This window comes from Balaenoptera borealis (assembly GCF_965194805.1).
Source record: "Balaenoptera borealis genome assembly, chromosome: 5".
In the NCBI taxonomy this organism is placed as follows: Eukaryota; Metazoa; Chordata; class Mammalia; order Artiodactyla; family Balaenopteridae; genus Balaenoptera; species Balaenoptera borealis.
In genome coordinates this window covers 68,830,892-68,849,609 of record NC_138862.1, presented here as the reverse complement: position 1 = coordinate 68,849,609, position 18,718 = coordinate 68,830,892, and the positions used below count along the sequence as shown (strand labels likewise).

At 52.2% G+C, this 18,718-nt stretch overlaps 1 protein-coding gene across 1 annotated transcript in view; it reads right to left on the bottom strand.

The window, feature by feature from the left end:
* Positions 1 to 4,424: 4,424 nt before the first annotated feature.
* Positions 4,425 to 18,718, bottom strand: part of PDIA5 (protein disulfide isomerase family A member 5) — a 91,340-nt gene continuing 77,046 nt past the window's right edge. The window contains exons 14-17 of the mRNA XM_082393053.1: positions 15,591 to 15,721; positions 11,403 to 11,473; positions 5,198 to 5,332; positions 4,425 to 4,653 (exon numbers count right to left, since the gene is read on the bottom strand). Coding sequence (XP_082249179.1) covers positions 4,573 to 4,653; positions 5,198 to 5,332; positions 11,403 to 11,473; positions 15,591 to 15,721 — 418 coding nt within the window. The 3' untranslated portion in view covers positions 4,425 to 4,572. The remainder of the gene's footprint in view (positions 4,654 to 5,197; positions 5,333 to 11,402; positions 11,474 to 15,590; positions 15,722 to 18,718) is intronic.

The window sequence follows — 18,718 nt, the reverse complement described above, 5'->3', positions numbered from 1 at the left end:
ATTCTAAAATTTATACGGAAAGGCAAAGGAACTCCAATAGCTAAAACAATTCTGAAAAAGAAAGGTAGTGGGAGAAATCAGTCTGCTTGATTTCAAGGCTTACTATACAGATACAAGTAATTAAGATTGCATGGTGTTGGTGGAGGGATAGATAGAGATCAGTGGAATAGAACAGAGAACCCCAAAATAGACCTCTGTAAGTACAGCCAACTGATTTTTTGACAAAAATGTAAAAGCAATGCAGTGGAGGAAAGACAGTCTTCAACAAATGGTTCTGGAGCTATTGGACATTGACAGGTCAAAATATGAACCCTGACTTGAGTCTCGCATCTTATATAAAAATTAATTCAAAATGGATCATATATTTAAATGTAAAACTTTAGGAAAAAAAACAGAAGAAAATCTTTGGGAACTAGAGCTTGATGATTTTTGACTAGCGTGCCAAGACTGTTCAATGAAGAAAAGATAGTCTTTTCTACAAATGGTGTTGGGGAAACTGGATATCCACATGCAAAACAATGAAGCTGGACCCTTACCTTATACTTAACTCAAACTGGATCACAGTCCTAAATGTAAGACCTAAAACTATAAAACTCTTAGAAGAAAACAGAGGAGAAAAACTTCCAACGTTGGATTTAGCAATGATTTGTTAGAAATCACACCAAAAGCACAGGAGACAAAAGAAAAAATAGAAATATCAGAGTTCATCAAAATTAAAAACTTTTGTGCATCAAAAGACACTATCAAGGAAGTGAAAAGACAACCCACAGAATGGAAGGAAATATTTGCATATCATATATCTGATAAGGGATTGATATCCAGAATGCATAAAGAACTCCTACATGGGACCAATAACAACAACAAAAAAACCACACAAACAATCCATTTCAAAAATGGACAAAGGACTTGAATACACATTTCTCCAAAGGAGATATACATATGGCTAAAAAGCACATGAAAATATGCTCAACATCATTAATCATTAAGAAAATGCAAATCAAAACCACGAGATACCACTTCACATCCATTAGGATGGCTATTATTAAAACACACACACACACACACACAAACCCAGAAAACAACTTTTGGCAAGGATGCAGAGAAATCAGAACCCATGTGCATTACATGCATAGGTAGGAATGTAAGATGGTGCAGCCACTATTGAAAATAGTATTATGATTCCTCAAAAAACTAGACATAGAATTATCATATGATCCAGCAATTCCACTTTCAAAAGAATTGAAAGCAGGGACTCAAAAAGATGATTTGCACAGTTTTGTTCACAGCTGCATTATTCACAATAGCCAAAAGGCACAAACAGCCCAAATGTCCATTGACGGATGAAAGGATAAACAAAATGTGGTGTATCCATACAATGGAATAGTATTCAGTCTTAAAAGGAAGGAAATTCTGACACATGCTATAACATGATGAACCTTGTTCATCATGCTAAGTGAAATAAACCAGACACAAAAGGGTAAATACATGCTTTCACTTATATGAGGTACCTAGAATAGGCAAATTTATAGAGACAGAAAGTTGAATGGTGGTTACCAGAGGCAGGGAGGAGCGGGGTATGGGGAGTTGTTGTTTAATGGATACAGAGTTTCAATTTGGGATGATGAAAAAGTCCTGGAGGTGGATATTAATGATGGTTGTATAACAATACGAATGTACTTAGTGCCACTGAACTGTATACACTTGAAAATGGTAAATTTTGTTATGTGTATTTTACAACACAAAAAGGCACACACACACACACACACACACACACACACACTCCTCAGTTGCAGTAGCTACATTTCAAATACTTAATAGCCACATGTGGCTAATGGCCACTGTGTTGGATATTCTAGGCCTAAAATAAAGGATTTGGGGGGAGACATATATTTGGTGGGCTCATAACAGTAATTTGATTTTCACATGTAGCTCAAGGATATCAGTTTCATCTTTCCAGCCTTAACATAATAAAATAATGGTAAACAGTAAGAGCATGCCGGCAGGGAGCTCAGTTCTGACCAGCAATGCCCAGTCACTCTAACTGGGAGCCTCTTGGGAACAGGACTGGCCCCTCCTCCATTCTGTGTGATCTGGGCAAGTCACGTGAGCCACAGGCTTCACCTCTGATACATAAGAGGGCCCGGTGCTTTCCAGATGAGATTCCACATCTTCTTACATTGGTGGAGCAAATCAGTTCCTGAACCCAGAGCATCACCTTCCTGTGCCTGGCACAGAACAGTTTCTGGAAGCCAAACATCTCTAGAAAGGGAGGGCACCATGTGGGGAAGAGGAGAAGGGTTGGGTGGCCAGCTCTGGGAGCTCTGGTTAGTGGTGATGGGGAATCACTGGTGGGCGAGAGGCATGCGGGACGCAGAGTAAGGCAGACCCTTGGGGAATGGAAACAGAAGCAATGACCCAAAGCCGGGGAATTGAGGTTATGCCAAAGCCACCAGAACGAAGACTGGGAATCAGTTCTCTCCTAACTCTACACTTGCTTCTTGCAGAGAAATCAGCCTGCAGAGGTAAGATCTAGGGGAACCGAGGGGATAATGGCAGGTCCTTGAGTGAGGGCTAGGGAGGGGTCTGCACTGAAGATCAGTGAACCCCAAATGAACCAAGCGAGGCCACTGGGAATGGAACTAACCAAGGGCCATGATCTAACCAATCTGCAGAGCTCCAGAATTGGGGCACGGGGTTGAGGGGTGGGGGACGGGGGGAGTGGAGGAGGGGAGCTCTGTCTGCAGAGGCAGCTGCCCAGAGCTGGGATGAACTTGCTCAGGTCATGCCCAAAGTCATGGTAATCACTAGACCTTCCGACAAAGGCCCCATAATTAACAAATCCTGCAAATAGAGTGAAAAGGGTGCCATTTCCTGATGCTTTCAAGTCCTCACACAGAAGCCAACCCAGGCTATGGAACAGATGGAAAGAAAGCCGTGTGCCTTGAATGTGAACCCCCATGGTCCTCTGCCAGGAAGTGGATTTTGTCAGGTATTAAAGATGCAGTTAAAAAACAGCAACGTTTTTGGAGGCACAAATAAATATGTTCCTCCACAAATACTCCATTAAGTGTGCCCATGTGCACACACACTCCCTCATGAGCCCCTTGCAGGACAGGGTACATGATATTCAGCGTCAGGATTAAATGGCTCTTTGTCTGACAGCATACAGCACCAGCTGAGCTCAGTAAATGTGACATTTAAACGTGTGCTTCTTTCATACCCATTCACCTGTGGGGAGACCAGGGGCCACTTAAAAATGTAGGTGCTTAGGGAAAAGAAAAGGCTGACCTTAGGGAAGCTGGGACACGGCACCAGAACAAGGGCTTTCAAAACCTTTGATCTCACTTAACAGAGCTGTGTGCAGTGGCACTTCATCAAGGGCGCCCTGGGGAACTCTGCGGCTCTCACCCCCACTCTGGGGGATACATCAGAAAGAAGGCAGGGGCTAGTCCAGGAAATAGGGCTGTGCCCACAGGCCAACTCCCCTGTAAGGCCATCAAAGTGTGCTGCCCAGTGCTGCAGCTCTGGCAATGCCACCTCTGAACTACCCCGAGGAGCCCAAGGCTAGGACTGCCACTTACCATGAAGTCAAGACAGGGGAGTGAAGCTGCTCTACTCCCTTCTTCGCCCCATGGAGAAGGACCACGGCTCTGGCAGCAGCACCAGGCACAGGCCTGGTGTTAGTCATGCAGGGATGCAGAAAGCAGACCTAGTGGGAAAGACAGGAGAGAGACATGACAGAGGCAGAGTGAGGCCTGGGTGGCGCCCATCCATGAGAATGCAGTGCAAAGATGTGGAGGTTCCTGTGGCAGGGCGAGGGGAGCTGGTTTACAGACCCGGCATCTGCACACAGAGAATAGACCACCACGTCCCCCACACCGTCCCTTCCAGCCAGTGTGCCGAGCAAGCAGCTGCACAAAGGCCCCTCCCCAGCCCACCTGAGATGCCCCTTCCAGCCTGCGCTTGGCAGCTGCACTCACCCCTAAGTGGAGACTTACTTTTCTTTAAAGGGAGAACTGGGAGGGAATGGAGAGAGCAAGAGAAGACAGAAATAGCCGGAGAAAGAGAAATATGTAAATGCATTTCAGGAAAACACACCAAAGCAATGATCCAGAAAAAGCTAATGCTTGGTTCCTGTCAGCTCCACAATCCCATTTTCCCTGATCATCTTAACGTATTTCCCCTCAGAATCAGTCATTTTCCAACAGGATATTTTGTGGTCTGACTCCCCTGTTCTGCTCTCAAGTGGCTGATAGGGGCCCGTATCCCATGCCTCCCTCCTCACCCACCTGCCCCCCAGTCCCTTCTGGGCAGACGTGACCATGGCGTGGGGCTCTCCACCTCCCAGGAGAGGACGTGGAAGGAGGGAGAACACGGGTATCTCTCTGTTAGAACAGGCTCCCTGGAAATAAGCCACACCACCAAACAATTGGTTTAATTTTATTTCAAAATTGTACAAAACGGCCGTAAGCGGCTATAAAAAACTTCATCTTCAGAACACGTGGAAATTCAAACAACAACAAAACAGGTATCGTTCACAGTGTAATGGAAAAGCTTTCTCTGAGGCAGAAATTACAACTCCTCCTTCTTCTTTCCTAGTCTCTCATGGTCTCCCTCCCGGAGTGTTCGAATAAAACTAGTAAATCCCAACTCCTGTAGGGGAGGGAAAGAGGAAAAAAAAGGAACTTTAACCTGATGCAGATGTGTGCCCGGGCCTCCTTACTCCCCTTCCCTGACCCGCCGCTGTGTGCTCACTCCTCTGGACACAGAGAGGCGGCCGGGGGGCTGGGGAGCCGGGGTGCTGGGGAGCGGGGCGGCGCGGGGCCGGGTGGAGCCGGTGGGGGGGCGGCGGGGTTGCCGGTGAGCCGGTGGGGGGGTGGCGGTGGGGGGGTGGCGGTGGTGGCACGGCGGCTGGCCATGTGGGGAGGGTCTGCTTGGCTACAGAGACGCCCTGAAAAGTGGGTGAAGAAACTGTCCCACGCCCTGGAATCCGCACTGCACCCCCGCACCCCCCCAGTTCTGGGGCCAGGACTTGTGTGAAAACCCCTTGGGATTTTCTTTCAGCCCGGCCAGAGCCTTGCCTTCTCAGCTCTGAGCATTGCAGCTGACCTCTGTGCTGTCCGGGAAGCCTCCTCAGTGGCTGTTTCCCTGCCCGTCAGCAGACAGAGCTCGGGGCAGGTGCTTCCCTGCAACTCACCGTCGGATTGGTGTCGTACTTTTCTGCAAACTTCCCATAGTGGTAGTAGTGGAAAGTGGGGTAGGCCTTGATGGCCTCCTGCTGACACAGGTCCTGGTTCTTCTCTTTGATGCAGTCAACAGCGGCACAGGCAATCTGCGGGGCCAAAGAAAGGGAGGGTCAGCACGGGGGTCTCCAGTCTGAGAGCTGAGGCCTGGACCAGGCTGCACTTGAGGCCCACATCATTTGCTTTTCGATCTCCTCCCCAAAAGCAGGGATACGCTGAACCAAAGCATCCCCAGCCCAGAGCTCCATTGAGACTGAGAGTGCCTGTTTTCAATTCCCCAGGCAGACAGGTGAGGTTAGGGGACTTAGCTTGGAATGCCCTCAGACTACCCTTTAAAATCAAGACTGTAAAGGAAATTATGACTTGAAAGCATCTGTAAACACAAGTTTTGTGATGCTTTCTGTGAGGCCCTGTGGGACTCATTCGTTCATCAACTTAATATTTCTTGAACATCTTTTGGGGGAGGCAGGGTAGTATCAAGGTTAAGAATAAGAGCTTTGAAGTCAAGTTTCCCATGTGCAACTCCTGGCTTGGTTGCATACTAAGACTTGAGGAAAATTACCTAGCCTCTTGGTGCCTCAATGTCTCGTCTGTAAAATGGAGATAACAGTACCTAGACTATCAGGACATTATGAAGACTGAGTGAGAGAAGTCAGGTGAGGTGAAAGCGCACAGGACCTGGCACATGGTTAATGGTCAGTACACGTTAGCTGCTGTTATAATGACTCCTACCGGCCCCGGACACAAGCTCTGTCCCCAGTAGGAGCTCAGCATCTGGTCAGGGAGTTGGATAAAGAGGTGAATCCAAGGCATGACAGGAGGTGTGTGGAGGTAGTCCAGGGTGCCAAGACGGCCCAGGGAGTGGCACAGAGGCGCCCTGCAAAGTTTGCCACCTGGGCCAAGGCCTGATGGCGGAGGAGAAGCAGGTTCCAGCCAGAGGAGCACATTCCAGAAACTGGGACAGAGTTCAGCATGACTAAAGCAAACAGTTTTTGGCCAGAAGGAGGTGAACTGGCCGTTGGCCTATTCTTGCCCATTGAACAAATTTCACATGCAGGGTAGTTTTTCCTTATTTATTGTTCTTTCCCAATAAGAGGGTAACAAGCAGACATGGGAAACTTTTCTCCTGTTGAGGGTCACAGAGCAGGGAAGGAGGGGAGAGGGTCAATTAATGGCAACAGCAATCCACAAGCATTACAGAAGAGGGGCCGGCAGCTTCTGATGAGAGGCGGCACTGATGGAAGTCTTGCTATGGGCCAAGCCTGTTCTAGATGCTACGAGGACAGTGGTGACCTTGACAAAGTCCGTCATCAAGCGACTGACATTCTTACTGCAGGAAGGCAGTTAACAGACACATAACAAGCGAGATCACTGCAAAGTCCAAGGGACGCTCTGAAGAAATCAAAAGAGGGTGCTTGGATAAGACCATGGCCAGAGGGGTTGCTTTCGCCACGATGGCCAAGGAGGCCTTTCCAAGGAGATAACATTTGATCTGAGACCTGAGTGATGAGGAGGCAGCCAGCTGCGTGAAGGCCCGAGGAAAGAGCACCCAGCTAGGACCAGCCCATGCTGGGACCTGCCTGGGAGAGGAATGGGCGCGGTGCCTCCGAGGGCTGGAACCCACGCAGGAGCCCTGGCAGAACTACTACCACGCTGGAGGTTTCAAACTACTGAACAGCCGCGACTCACAGAGTTCTCTGGCTGCTGTTTATTTCCATTTGGATGGAGGCCCCCTTTCCAGGTAGGAGAGCCCTGCAGGCCGCCAACAGTCAACGCTTACCGGTCTCTTACCTGTGCCCAGGTGAGCGGGGCTACCGTTCCGCAGGCAGCAGCGCTGATAGGCAGTGAAGAGTGAGTTGCGGCCTGCACTCTGGTTACCAGTCACTCATCCTTCCTCACCCGCCCTCATGCCCCCCTTCTACCGCTTCGGCTACGTTACGTTCTACGTGATGAGACTTCGTAGAGCAGAGTCTGCAAACTCTGCACACTCCCTATCTGGCTCTCAGGCCTGTTCTATTTGGCCCACGCAGAATATTTTAAAAACATAAATCTGAATTAGCTGCCAACCTAGAAAAAGAGCCGGAAGATTTCATGTAAAGTTTGGCTCTCCAGCTTCTCTTTAAAAGCCAAATCTGAGGGCACTTACCCTGCCTTCCCACAGGCAACGTGTGGCTGGAAAAGAAGGGCAGCTGTCCCCTTCAGGCAGGGTCAACTTGCTGTTTGCCTGCGTCCATGCACACCAGCAGGCTAGCCCCTGCAGGCTTCTGAGAACCCCAGCTTGCCCTCCAAAGCCCCTCCTGAATTATTCAGAAACGCGAGGCAGAGCCTCCTCTGGCCGTCCTCAGGGTTCCGTTTCTCGGGGCAGGTGCTGAGCGGCCGGCCCAGGGGGGACCATGCACGTGGGGCAGCCTCTGTGTCCGGCCCTCGGCTAGGGGCCGTCGCTCCCCTGCTAGGCTGTGAAAGTGTTTGATGAGCATTGCTCCGGGCCGCTGCTCTCCCTGCATCCAGTTTAAATTATGAATTTAATTTGTACACGTGCCCTGGAGCTGTGGGAAGTGTCGTGTATAGTTTTACAAATCGACTAAAATAAAAATGGGTCCTTATTCTGAATCCCGTCAAATAGCTGCCAGCCACACACACAAAGTGCTACGTCTGGCTGCAAAGGCTCCTTTGCTCTCAGTCTCTGTAGGAGAAGGGGAGACAAGCACAGGCCCCTCTACAGGAAGTGACTGAGACTCTTTGGAAAGAAGGCAGCAAATAAACCTCTTCGCACCTATCCCAATTTCACCTAAGCGCCTGCCCCCCTTATACTCACTCAAGATCTGCACCGACTCACCTACAGCACCAAACGTACACTGACTTCTAGATTTGTTCCATGGTAGGCGGCTGTCGTGCCCTGCAATGTCCCCTCCGCCCAGCACTTGACTTGCCACTGGCACCTGCAACTCCTGGCTGAAGGGAGCTAGAAGTAAGGCCCACAGTGGACGGGGCTTGCGGACACGTCCCCCTGGCTTTCTCGCCTCTGAGGGGGATGGCTCTGTCCCTGCCGAGGTCTCCAGGGACTGAGCCTAGTTACCCATGCGGTAATTTGCTCATTAACGCACCTACTCTGGCTTCCCTTCCTCCATCCCCTCAACTGCTTCTTAAGACCACCTCCCCCAAAATCCCCTGCACGAGAGTCCCAGGCCCCGAGTCCACATCTGGGAGACCTCTGACGATGCCTATTCTTTCAGTTCTGATGCTGCCCCTTTCCAGCTGGGTAACTTTGGGCTAATCATTTAGCCTCTCTGAGAGTCAATCTCCTCATCTGTAAAATGAGTAATAATACCTAGCTGACTAAACGACTGTGAGGACAACACAACATAAGGCTTTAAAAGTACTAGCAGAAGAGGCGCTCTTAGGAAACACCAAACACGTCATCCAGTCAACGTTTACAGAGGTTTCAGGCGTCAAGACTGTGGGGGATTCAAGGACAAACGAGGTCCCTGCCCTCAGGGAGCGTTCCCTTCTGATGGAACTTGGGGGACCATACACAGCACATGCAACACGGCCAGAGCCTCGTCAGCCAATCACAGAGGGGCTCCTGCTGCCCCAGAGCCCACTCCTGGGACGACCTTGCACCTGGCCGGGAGCTGTGCTGCACTGCTGTTCCCTCAGCCCCTACCCCCAGGCTGGGACACCTTGAGGTACAGGGAGAGACAGGCCCCACTTTGCCAGCCCGGTGATCCCCTGACCCCCACCTGTACCCACCAGCCTTCCACCTGAGACCCTTGTCCTCCATGGCCACGTCCAGAATGCTTCTGTTCCAACACTAACAGCGTGCAGCCCTTTCTCCCCGCCAGCATGTCAACTGCTAAAGTCCCCAGTAACCTCCTGGGAGGGGGAGGCTCCCCAGTTAAAATATGAGCTGCCTCATGCGGCTTTATTGATTCAGTAAAATAAATCTCTGCAGGAGCTAATATTGACTTTGGCTATGAAAATGGAAGTGAACAACCAACTGCATATTGATTGGGGAAGGAACAGGGACTAGATTCTGGGTGGAAAAAAAAAATGCATTTCTGGGTCAGAGGTGGCAGCACGGGGTGTCAGGAAGAATCAGGAGTCAGGAGACCCAGTTCTGGCTGTCAGTGACCCACTGCGCATCCCTGGGCAAGAGACGCAGCTCCTCTCTGGGCCTTGATCTGCTTGAGGAGAAGGAGAGGGCTGGACAGGCCAGTGGTCCCCAAACACCAGCCTGTGGCCAGCAGAAGAGCCAGCTCTTAAAAATCACACATTCCTGGAACCATCCCCCAGAGGCTCTGAGCTGATAGTTCTAGGATAGCACCCAGCCATCATGGCACCAGTACCCCAGACCAGAGACAGGATGCTTCCCTGGTATTACTGAGAGCCGCCTCTAGGAACCCCAGGCCTGCCTGCTGCCTGGGACAGAGAAGTTAAGTGTGTTCCTGAAAATGAGTGAGAGTGATGCCTGGCTTGGAATAAAGGAAGCTGGAAGGAGGGACAGAGGGAATAACAGGGGGAATGACTACAGGAAAAGGTCAGCAACATTACTGGCCCAAGTTAAGACAATTAAGCAAAGGCATATCAGTATCTCAGAGAAGGAGGGGGTCACCATGGAAACGGGACCCCTGTGCATCAGCAGAGGGGACAGGGAAGAGGAGGAATGGCCCTCAGCTGCCTACCGCGGGCACGGCCAGCCTGGCCTCGTTGGGACTGATGCGATCCCATCACAGACCCTGGAGCGCGGAGACCTGAGCATCTGGGGGGGCAGGGAGCCCCCACACCTGTCACTCTCCTGTGTGTCCAGAGCACCAAGTGTTCTGGGTACAGAATGACAGGAGTTGATATGGAGAGACTGCCAGTCTAGTGGCCCCGGGGAGTAAAGGCCTCCCCACACCAACCAACACCCAGCCCCGCAGGGACGAGCAGCCTGGGCTGTGCCGGAGCTCCCAGACTGGGAGCAGCCACTCTGCTCAGGCCCCGGGTGGCAGAATCGGGTGGAGTGGTGAGGGAGACAGAAGACAGGAAGTCCCTTCTTGCCGTGCCCCTCTCAATGCAGGCCAAGTGGCAGGGAGAGGAGAAAAATTTTTCTGGTCCTTGTATTCCCTCCTGATGGTGAAGGGTGCCTCAAGGGCACAGGCAGGACTTGTGGGTGACAACGGGACTCCCCGAGTTCAGAGAAGGGGCTTGGAGTCTAAGTCTTCACATACGTGCCTGTGGCCCATCCTGGCTTCCTCTGACTCGCTGTCCCTGTACAGCTCTCACCATCCCATCTCCACCACCGTAGGGCTGATGCAAGGTGATCTCAGCATCTGTATCCCACCTGCCCTGGCTGCACCTGACAATTCCACCCGGGAAAATAAGGCAGCAGGCAGAGATGCATCGGACTTTGGCCTTGGCTGTGCGTGAGCGCATTTTGGGGGCCTTTCAGGGGACAGGTTCCTATGATGGAGCCCCAGGCTGGGAAGAACCTTTGAGACCATCTAGACCAGCACCCTGACTTTAGAAGAAGGGAACTCGAGGCCTGGAGAGTCTTCCAGCTCACATAGTTTAGCAGCAGCCCAGATGCACCAGTCTGAGTTCCGGGGTCTTCTCCCTGCCATACACCCCCTCAGCCTTGGAGTCTGCCCTGGCTGCTGGAGCTGCCTGGGGGAATGTGCCTGGGGCCCCCTCCCCGCTCTCTAATCCAATCTGCAGCTCTGGCTTGTTAATTTCATGCTTCATCAGTCAGCACCTGCAGGAGCCTTTCACTTAGGCGGGATGAGGCCCTGCACACATGGCCGTGCTCTCCTCCACCTTGGCCGCCTCCAGTTGACTTTTGTTGGATTTTTTTAATTTGTACTTTTAATTATACGAGTAATGCATGACTACAAATCCTACTGTAAAAAGATTTGAACGCTAAAGAAGAATAAACAAAATGACCCCTTTACCACCACCTCCCCCAAGGAAGGGCTGTAACAGTTCAGTGTATCCCTTTTAGTTGATTTTGCAGCATAAATGCAGCCTGTTCTATCCTCCCTTGTGAAAAGGATGCCCTGGTTGCCAGGAATCCCTGTCTGGGGAGGGAGGGCACCTGAACAGAAGGGAGGAAGGTGTGGGCACTGGTGGCAGGGGGAAGCTGGAGGCGGGACGAGGGGTGAAGAGGAAGGGGGTCCTTACCTTTCGGTCATCTTTGAAGGCATCAGCAGCGGCAGTAAAGTGTGGAATGACCTTCTTACAGTGCGGGCACCCTGCGTGAGAGGGGAGGAGAGAGTTACACACGTGAGGGAGGCTGCAGAGCCAGGGGTCCTGCCTGGAACCTCCAGAGAAGCCTATCCAGGAGTTTCTCTCCACCCAACAGACTTTGGGGTTCATCTGATTCCCACCCCCTGCACACCCCACTGTCAGGGTTCACGTATCAACCCCACCACTCAGACCCTCCACTGTGCGTCTGCCTTCGGCAAGAGGGCTCTGCAGGAGGCCTGTGCCAGCGTCAGGTCCACTCCTGCCCAGGACCTCCCACCCCACACTCTCCCATCACACACCCACCCACGAGGCTGGGGGTCAGGGAGACGGACACTGTGGTCTTTCTCTGCAAGCTCCTTCCACACAGGGCTGCCCTCAGGGTCCAGAAGAGCCTGATCCAGGGTGCAGCGGGAGCTTTGGGCTTAGAAAGGAGGACGCATGCTCGGGATTCTCTGAGCCTGTCACGAGGTCCCTTCTCTCGCCCCAGTGACAGTAGCAAATCTCTCCACTTCACGACTGAGAAAGTGGGGCTGGGGAAGTAGGGGGCTGGGAGCAGCCCCTCTGCCTGACCCCGGCAGCTCATGCTTTGCCGCTGACTTCCACATTCCCAGCAGCCCTCACCCCAGACTGAGCAGCCAAACCAGGCTCCTGGTCCTCATGCTGTCCTTCCTCCCTGCTCCACAATCCACCCGAACCCCACATCCAGGAAAGGGAGACTCAAGGTCAGGCTAAGAGGAGGATAAGCTGCCGGGAGTCCCTGCCGCTTCTCAGGGCCTGGGTTCCCAACCCAGGGACGAGGACCCGTAGTTTTGGAGGCCCTGGATGGGACAGAGGTGTATGTGGTGCCCTGAGCCCCTCCAGCTCCAATGACAGGTCTCAGGCCCGGGGCTGGGACCTGTGTGGGGCCACTTTCTCCTCCTGTTTCAGCAAGCCCGGGGCAGCATCCACTGAGCAGAAAGCCCAGGAAGCTGCAGGCCACTCTGGCCCAGACCCGCTTTCCTGGCCCTTCCCTCAGTGTTCGCCAATTAAAACCCAAGCCCACCCCTCCCAACCACTCTCCACACACTGAACGCAACTGCCAAGAGAACAGAACCGCTTTGAGGGAAGGGGTTCCCTGACTGTGGTAATTAATTCTGATCAAAACACAGGTGGGAGAGGCCAGATGCCCCATGGGCAGACTTGGCTCCAGCCAGCTTCCTGACAAACAGCTGGGCCAGGCCTCCCGGCCCTCCCACGGCCTTGGGGAAACCCAGGCGGGGAACTGAGACAGCTTGGCTCATCTGCTCTTTCCCTTTTTAAAATAAGATAGTAATGACTGGCATTTCAAAGGGCTTTGTGAATCCAAATTAAGGCTGAGCTACATCTGAATTTAGCACTTGAGCCGGTTCCTGAGATGGGTGGGACCACCCATATGGCCTGGCTGGCAGAGTGGCCAGCTGGCCCCAGAGCAGCGTGGATGGTGATGGGGAGGCGGCTTAAGGGGATTTTCCCAGCATCCATCACAGGAGCAGAGAAGAGAGCTAGGCTGGTTACGTGTTACACCAGAACTGAGATAAAGTACCCAGCAGAGCCAAACTCATGGCAGGTGCTAATGGCAATTACAAAAACACTGTACTAATTTGACCCAACAGAGGCAAGAATGGCTCAAATTCATGAAAACATCATACTACAAAGGAATGATGGTATATAGCTTTCAAAACGTGTAAAGAGCACAGCGTGCTGGTTGAGAGTGTGTCAAAGCGTGCCCTGTGGCACCCAGAGGTCCCCTGTGAGCGGCACATGGACACCCATTAAGACATCAGGCTGGCCGGAAATAAGCTACTCCCTTCCCCCAAGTCTGGTGTCACTCCTCATTTCTCCTTTCTAACCTCTCTGCTTACTGAAAGTATAAAGGTCACTGTCAGCCTAGTGCAAATTCCTGCTGCCATCAATTTAAAGCATCTAGGTCTCAGATTAATGGCCTTCTGGTACATCTCATTTTCTCATTATCCAAAAGAAAGAGCATGGCAGACGAATAACTAGAGCGGAGGCTGTTTTAGAAAGGGCATGAAGATGTTTCCCAGACGTGTCAGCTGGGCCAGAAGAGGCATGATTTTTTAATTTGGGCTCTTTAAAAAGGTACCACCTCTGTGTAACTGGAAACGAAAGCAGCCTCCCAGAGTGGGGAAAGAGGAACAAAGACCAAGGACAGGACAGAAAATTCCAATTCTAGAGACGCAGCCAAGCTGGCCTAAGCAGGGCAGTCACCATGACCAGACCATTCAGAGCAATGTGGGGGGCTTGGAACAGAAGAGAACAATGAAACAGCAGGAGGAAGAGCTGTGTAGAAACTGGGCAGGTAGGAAGTGGGGGGAGAGGAGAAATGGGGGTTGGTGTTTGCTTTTTAACTTTATACCCACCTTTATCTGGTGTGCGACCTTTCTGTAGTATTTAGGTTCTTTATATATAAGTATATGTTCTATACTACATAAATTATAAATAAGGATATATTATTTTTATCATTGAAAACATTTTAAAGATGTTTTTTGTCTTTAGCTAGTTCCCGCTTTCCCCGCCTCTGTCCACTGATGAACACACACGTCTCAGGAGCCTGGAGCAGAGCTCAGGACAGGAAAGTGCAGCAGGGGCGATGGGAGACTCCAGGCCCCAAGCCTTCTGCCAACAGCTGAGTCGCTCAGTGACGGGGCCCCGTGCGGACTGTGTTTAGTTATTTTTGTCAGGACAGTCTGTGAGGCCCTTGAAGCCGGCAGGGACCAGGCCTCCTTCCCTTGTATCCTGGGTCCCTGACAACATCCAGCACACGGCGGTTACTTGAGGCAGGTCGTTAGCACCCCAGCAGGGCAGGCGTCCCCTGAGGTCTGGGGGGAACGGGGGAGCATTTCTAGGGAAAGTATTTAGTCTGGACGTTCTCAAATCCACCCAGCGGCTGGTCAAGGACTCCTACTTCTCTGGCCAGGTTCCCGCCGGCTGCCGGGAAAGCAATCACCCTCCGAATCGGGCCTGTGACTAAGAGAGAGCACCAGCCCAGGCTGCAGGAAGGGCTCTTGTCACTGACTTGCTGCCATGCCTTGGGCAAGTCAGGCATCCCCTGAGTCTCAGTCCTGCACCCTCAGCTCTGCCCAGAAGGAAGACAGCTTCTTAAAATCCACTCAGTCTTCCAGGCTTACTCTAAGGACAGAGGAGGACAGCCAAGAAGCTCTCTAAGGAACCGACATAGCACAAGGCCCACTTGCAGAAGAAAAGGCAAAAACAGAGGGAAGTGTCAGCTGCCTGAGGGCGGGGTCTGAGGCTGGGCCAGGAGGCGACCTGCCCGGACAGTGAGAACTGAGGAGGGACTTTACAGATTATTGACACTGGAGAGGTAGGGGCAGGAGGTCAGGACTCGACTGAGCTGCCTGCTTCTCTGAGGAGCCCAGCTTTATTATCCCTATTCCATTACGCTAAGCTGTAACCTGGGGGAGAGAGAGGGCAACAGAAGAGTGAGAAATTCAAGAGCCTTTCCTTTACGCATCAGTGAACAACTTTAAAATGGGAATACACAAAATTTGAGATCACAAACACCAACATGAGCAGACGTGTCATTCCCTCAACTTAGGCTTTGATTAAAGCGGGGATCACGGTCAGGAGCTCTGAGTGACAATGGCTGTACTTTTACCACAGTTTCAAATCCATGGCTTCACAGCCACTTGGGAAGGTCAGGGAAAGGAGGCTGGGCTGGGAGTGCTCAGCAAGATGGGGGAAGCAGAGGCCTAACTGGGCTGGCTGAATTCCCAGCTGCTAAGTTCCAGGGTTCAAAGGTGAAGTCAGTGCCTGCAGGGATGGAGGGAACAGACAGGAGGGAGGAAGCGGCTGGGTGGGAATTTCCAGGGAGTTGAGGAGACTTAATAATTACAAGGCAGGCCCCTGGCACAGACAGAAGCAGAGGGCTTTAGGACTGATGTGAGGACAGAACCTGACAGAGCTGGACCTGGATTTTGAAGGACCTCAGCCTGGAACGAAACCTGCTCACAGCAGACAGCCCAGAGTCGGCCTGAGGCTGCCCTGGTCCCTGGAGGGAATCTTCTCAGTTCAGTCAGGCCCACCCCTCTCCCTCGCCCCTCAGCGAGTGCCCCAGCTACTTACAAGGGGCGTAGAACATGACCAAGGCGTGCTTCTTCCTCTTCAGGGTCTCCCGGAAGTTGTCCCCAGCCAGATGCACCACGCTGGTCTGCTGCTCTTCCCAGGCGGGCTCCGGGGGTGGAGGGGACTCGGGGCTGCAAGAACCAGGGGTGGAGGGGAGACAGTCATTAAGAGAAGCTCATGTACAGGCAAGTGCTTCCACCACCCCCAACCACTCAGGGGAGCACGTGAGAAAAAAAATCACTTTGCATCCTTTCTAAAACTGAATTTAAAACCTCAGTTTAAACATGAAGAAGTGTGAACCATCCGCAAAGATTCCCTCTAAGGAGCCTATTAAGAAGCCATTTTGTGAAGGTGTGGAAGACCTGAGTCGCTTTTAGGACCTCTCCAGTCGTCTCCTTGCCATGGGGAGAAGCCCCTGCACCTGGGCTCCCTTCCCCTCCCTCCTGCCTCTTCTGGGACCCTGAAGCACCCTCCATTATCTTCTGCTCCTGAGCCTTTGTTCTGGTGGAGAGAGCATGCGCCACAGAGCGAGGTGGGTCTGGGTTCAAATCCAGATTACTGATCACCTGTGTGAACTTAGGTAAGTTACCAAACCCCTCTGAGCTTCCATTTTCTTTTCTGCTAAATGAGTACAATTGAGACCTACTTCCCGGGCTCCTTATGAAGAGCAGAGACAGTGTATGTAAAGCACCTAGTCGGTCAAGCAACTAACAGTTGCTAAGAGCCTATTATGCTCTCATAAATGACAGGCATTCAATAAGGGTTTATAATTTTTCAGTCTCTTTCTGTTCACTGGTTCCCTCCACTCTGCCTCACAAAAGTATAGATCTCCAGGGTCTTTTAAAGCCTTTGCTGCCCTTGTCCCCCTCCCTACAACCACACTTCTCTCTCCCTTCTCTGAGAAGTGTCTCTGGGGAGCGGTCCGGACCCCGTGCTGCCACACGCACCCCCTGCACTCCCTCCTTCGCGCCGGCACCACCTGGCTTCTGACCACCAGGCCTCAGGCCTTGTACCCAGCGAGGGCAGCACGAGTGCAGCACCAGGCACCCCACGGCCACTCTCACCTTTCAGAAGCCCTCCTACCAGAGACCCCTTCCCTACCTTCCCGACAGCCTTCTCTCTTCTTCTGGTTCTACCTCCGTGCCCCTGCAATTCTCATAAGATCTCATCCATCTGCCTGGCTTCCATAATCCCCTAGGCTGAGGATGACTCGAGTCCTGGCCTCTCACCCAAGCCCCCTATTTCCAGGTGCTTTTCAGTATTTCCACCTGGAGGTCCCACTGTCACCCCAATCCCAACAAGACTTAGAACTCTTCCCTCTCCTCCACACTTCCCAAAACAGCTTTCTTCCCCAACTTCTTCGTTTTGGTTAATGGCACCCCTGCTCTCGTGACCGAGACCGGCCCCTCCCACCCTCCCTGTCTTCCCCACTTCTTTGCCCTCCAGGTGCCCCATCAAACACCCTGGACTCTTCGGCTGATGCCAACCTTCTGCTCTGCCCTGTCCCTGCATCCTGCCTCCCCGGGCTGGCCTGCTGGCGGGCACATCTCAGTCACCCAAGCGCGGCCACCTGTGCACAAGCCTGGAAGTGCCATCAGCCTCCCCCGACACTGTCCGCTTGTCCTCCTGCTGGCGACCTCAACCCTTCATCTCAGAGCATCTGCTGTTTATGCTCTGCCTGGAGAAGTCCTTCCGAGCTCCCCAAAGAACCACTATTTGTCCCCAGGCAAGGCCCTTCACCTCTCTAAACCTAAGTTTCTTCACCAAGGAGATAGGAAGAAAAACTCTGGCCTCAGCAGGATCTGAGTATGAAATGGGGCAACAGCTCTCAAAGCACGCTGCAAAGGCTGGGAAGGTTCTAGCACTTAGGGGGCGGTGCTGTCAGTTACAGCGCCGCATGAGAGCTGGAATCAGTAATAAACACAGCTTCCTCTCTTTGAGTATTTCCACACACCATGCACTGTGCTAAAGCACAATAATCCAATTTAATCCTTTGGACAAGTCTATGGGAAAAGTATTGTCTCCACTTCACAGATGGGAAACCGGGGCTTAGCAGGGTCAAGTAAATGGCTTGGGGTCACGATCTGAGTGCAGGGCTCTTAGACTCCAAAGTCCATGCTCTTACCCTAGTGCTTTTCAGACGCTCAGCAGTGGTGACTATGGACGGGATGGACAGAGACCCTCCGTGCTCGCTATTTGTGCCCAGGCTTCCGGAGAGGGGATTAGCAACGATTAATGCTCTGGTTCCCCCAGCTCTCTAACCACAGTGCACGCACCAGGGACCTCACCTGAGGCCCCACCCCACTCAGTCCTTCCCAGTAAACCAGCACTGGCACCAGAGCGAGGCCAGAGAGGCAGGTGTGAAGAGCAACCTGCCTCCTGCACCAAAGGCCCGGAGGAGAGAGCACCTCGTCCCTCTTGGAGATGAACCACTACTCCGTTCTGGTTCCTAAGACAAGGCCTGGCTACTCTTAGAACCTACCCCCAGTGACCAGCAGGAAGCTGAGACCTGGACCTGGCCAGCCCACTCACCTCTTGCCCGGGCCTCTCCTGAACCTGGTGGTTCATTCCATTCCATAAGCTGGCGTTTCTCAAAACCCCATGGCTGAGGGTTTCATTCACACCTCCTGAATCAAAGCTTCAGGGACAGCAGTCCTAGCATCTGCACTTTGAGAAGCACCTCAACACCTGTAACGCTTACGTCCACCCAGGTTTGAGGACCGATGTCCTAACAAAGTGACTCCTTCTGGATGCTGCCATTTTGTACAGTTCTCACGTCACTTTGTGACCCTAAAGTCTTGGTTCTCACGTGGACATCATTACCATGTACCAGGGGCCTCTGCAAAGGCTGAGTATGTCTTCTTTTACTTCATGTTCCCCCCCAGTGCTGAAATAAGGCAGTATTCTCAAATATTCAAGTTATGTGTGGATGCAAGCGTGTGTGTGTGTGTGTGTGTGTGTGTGTGTGTGTGTCTGTGTGTGTCTCGGGGGAGGGGTGTGGACAGGAGAAAGCACCTGTGTGGTGGCCCAGTTAGTCCCCTCACAGGAGGGGGAAATGCTAAGAACTGTGGGTTCCACGGTCCTTGGATGAGCAATTGCAAGGCTCCTCGTGTTCTCTGGACTTGCAG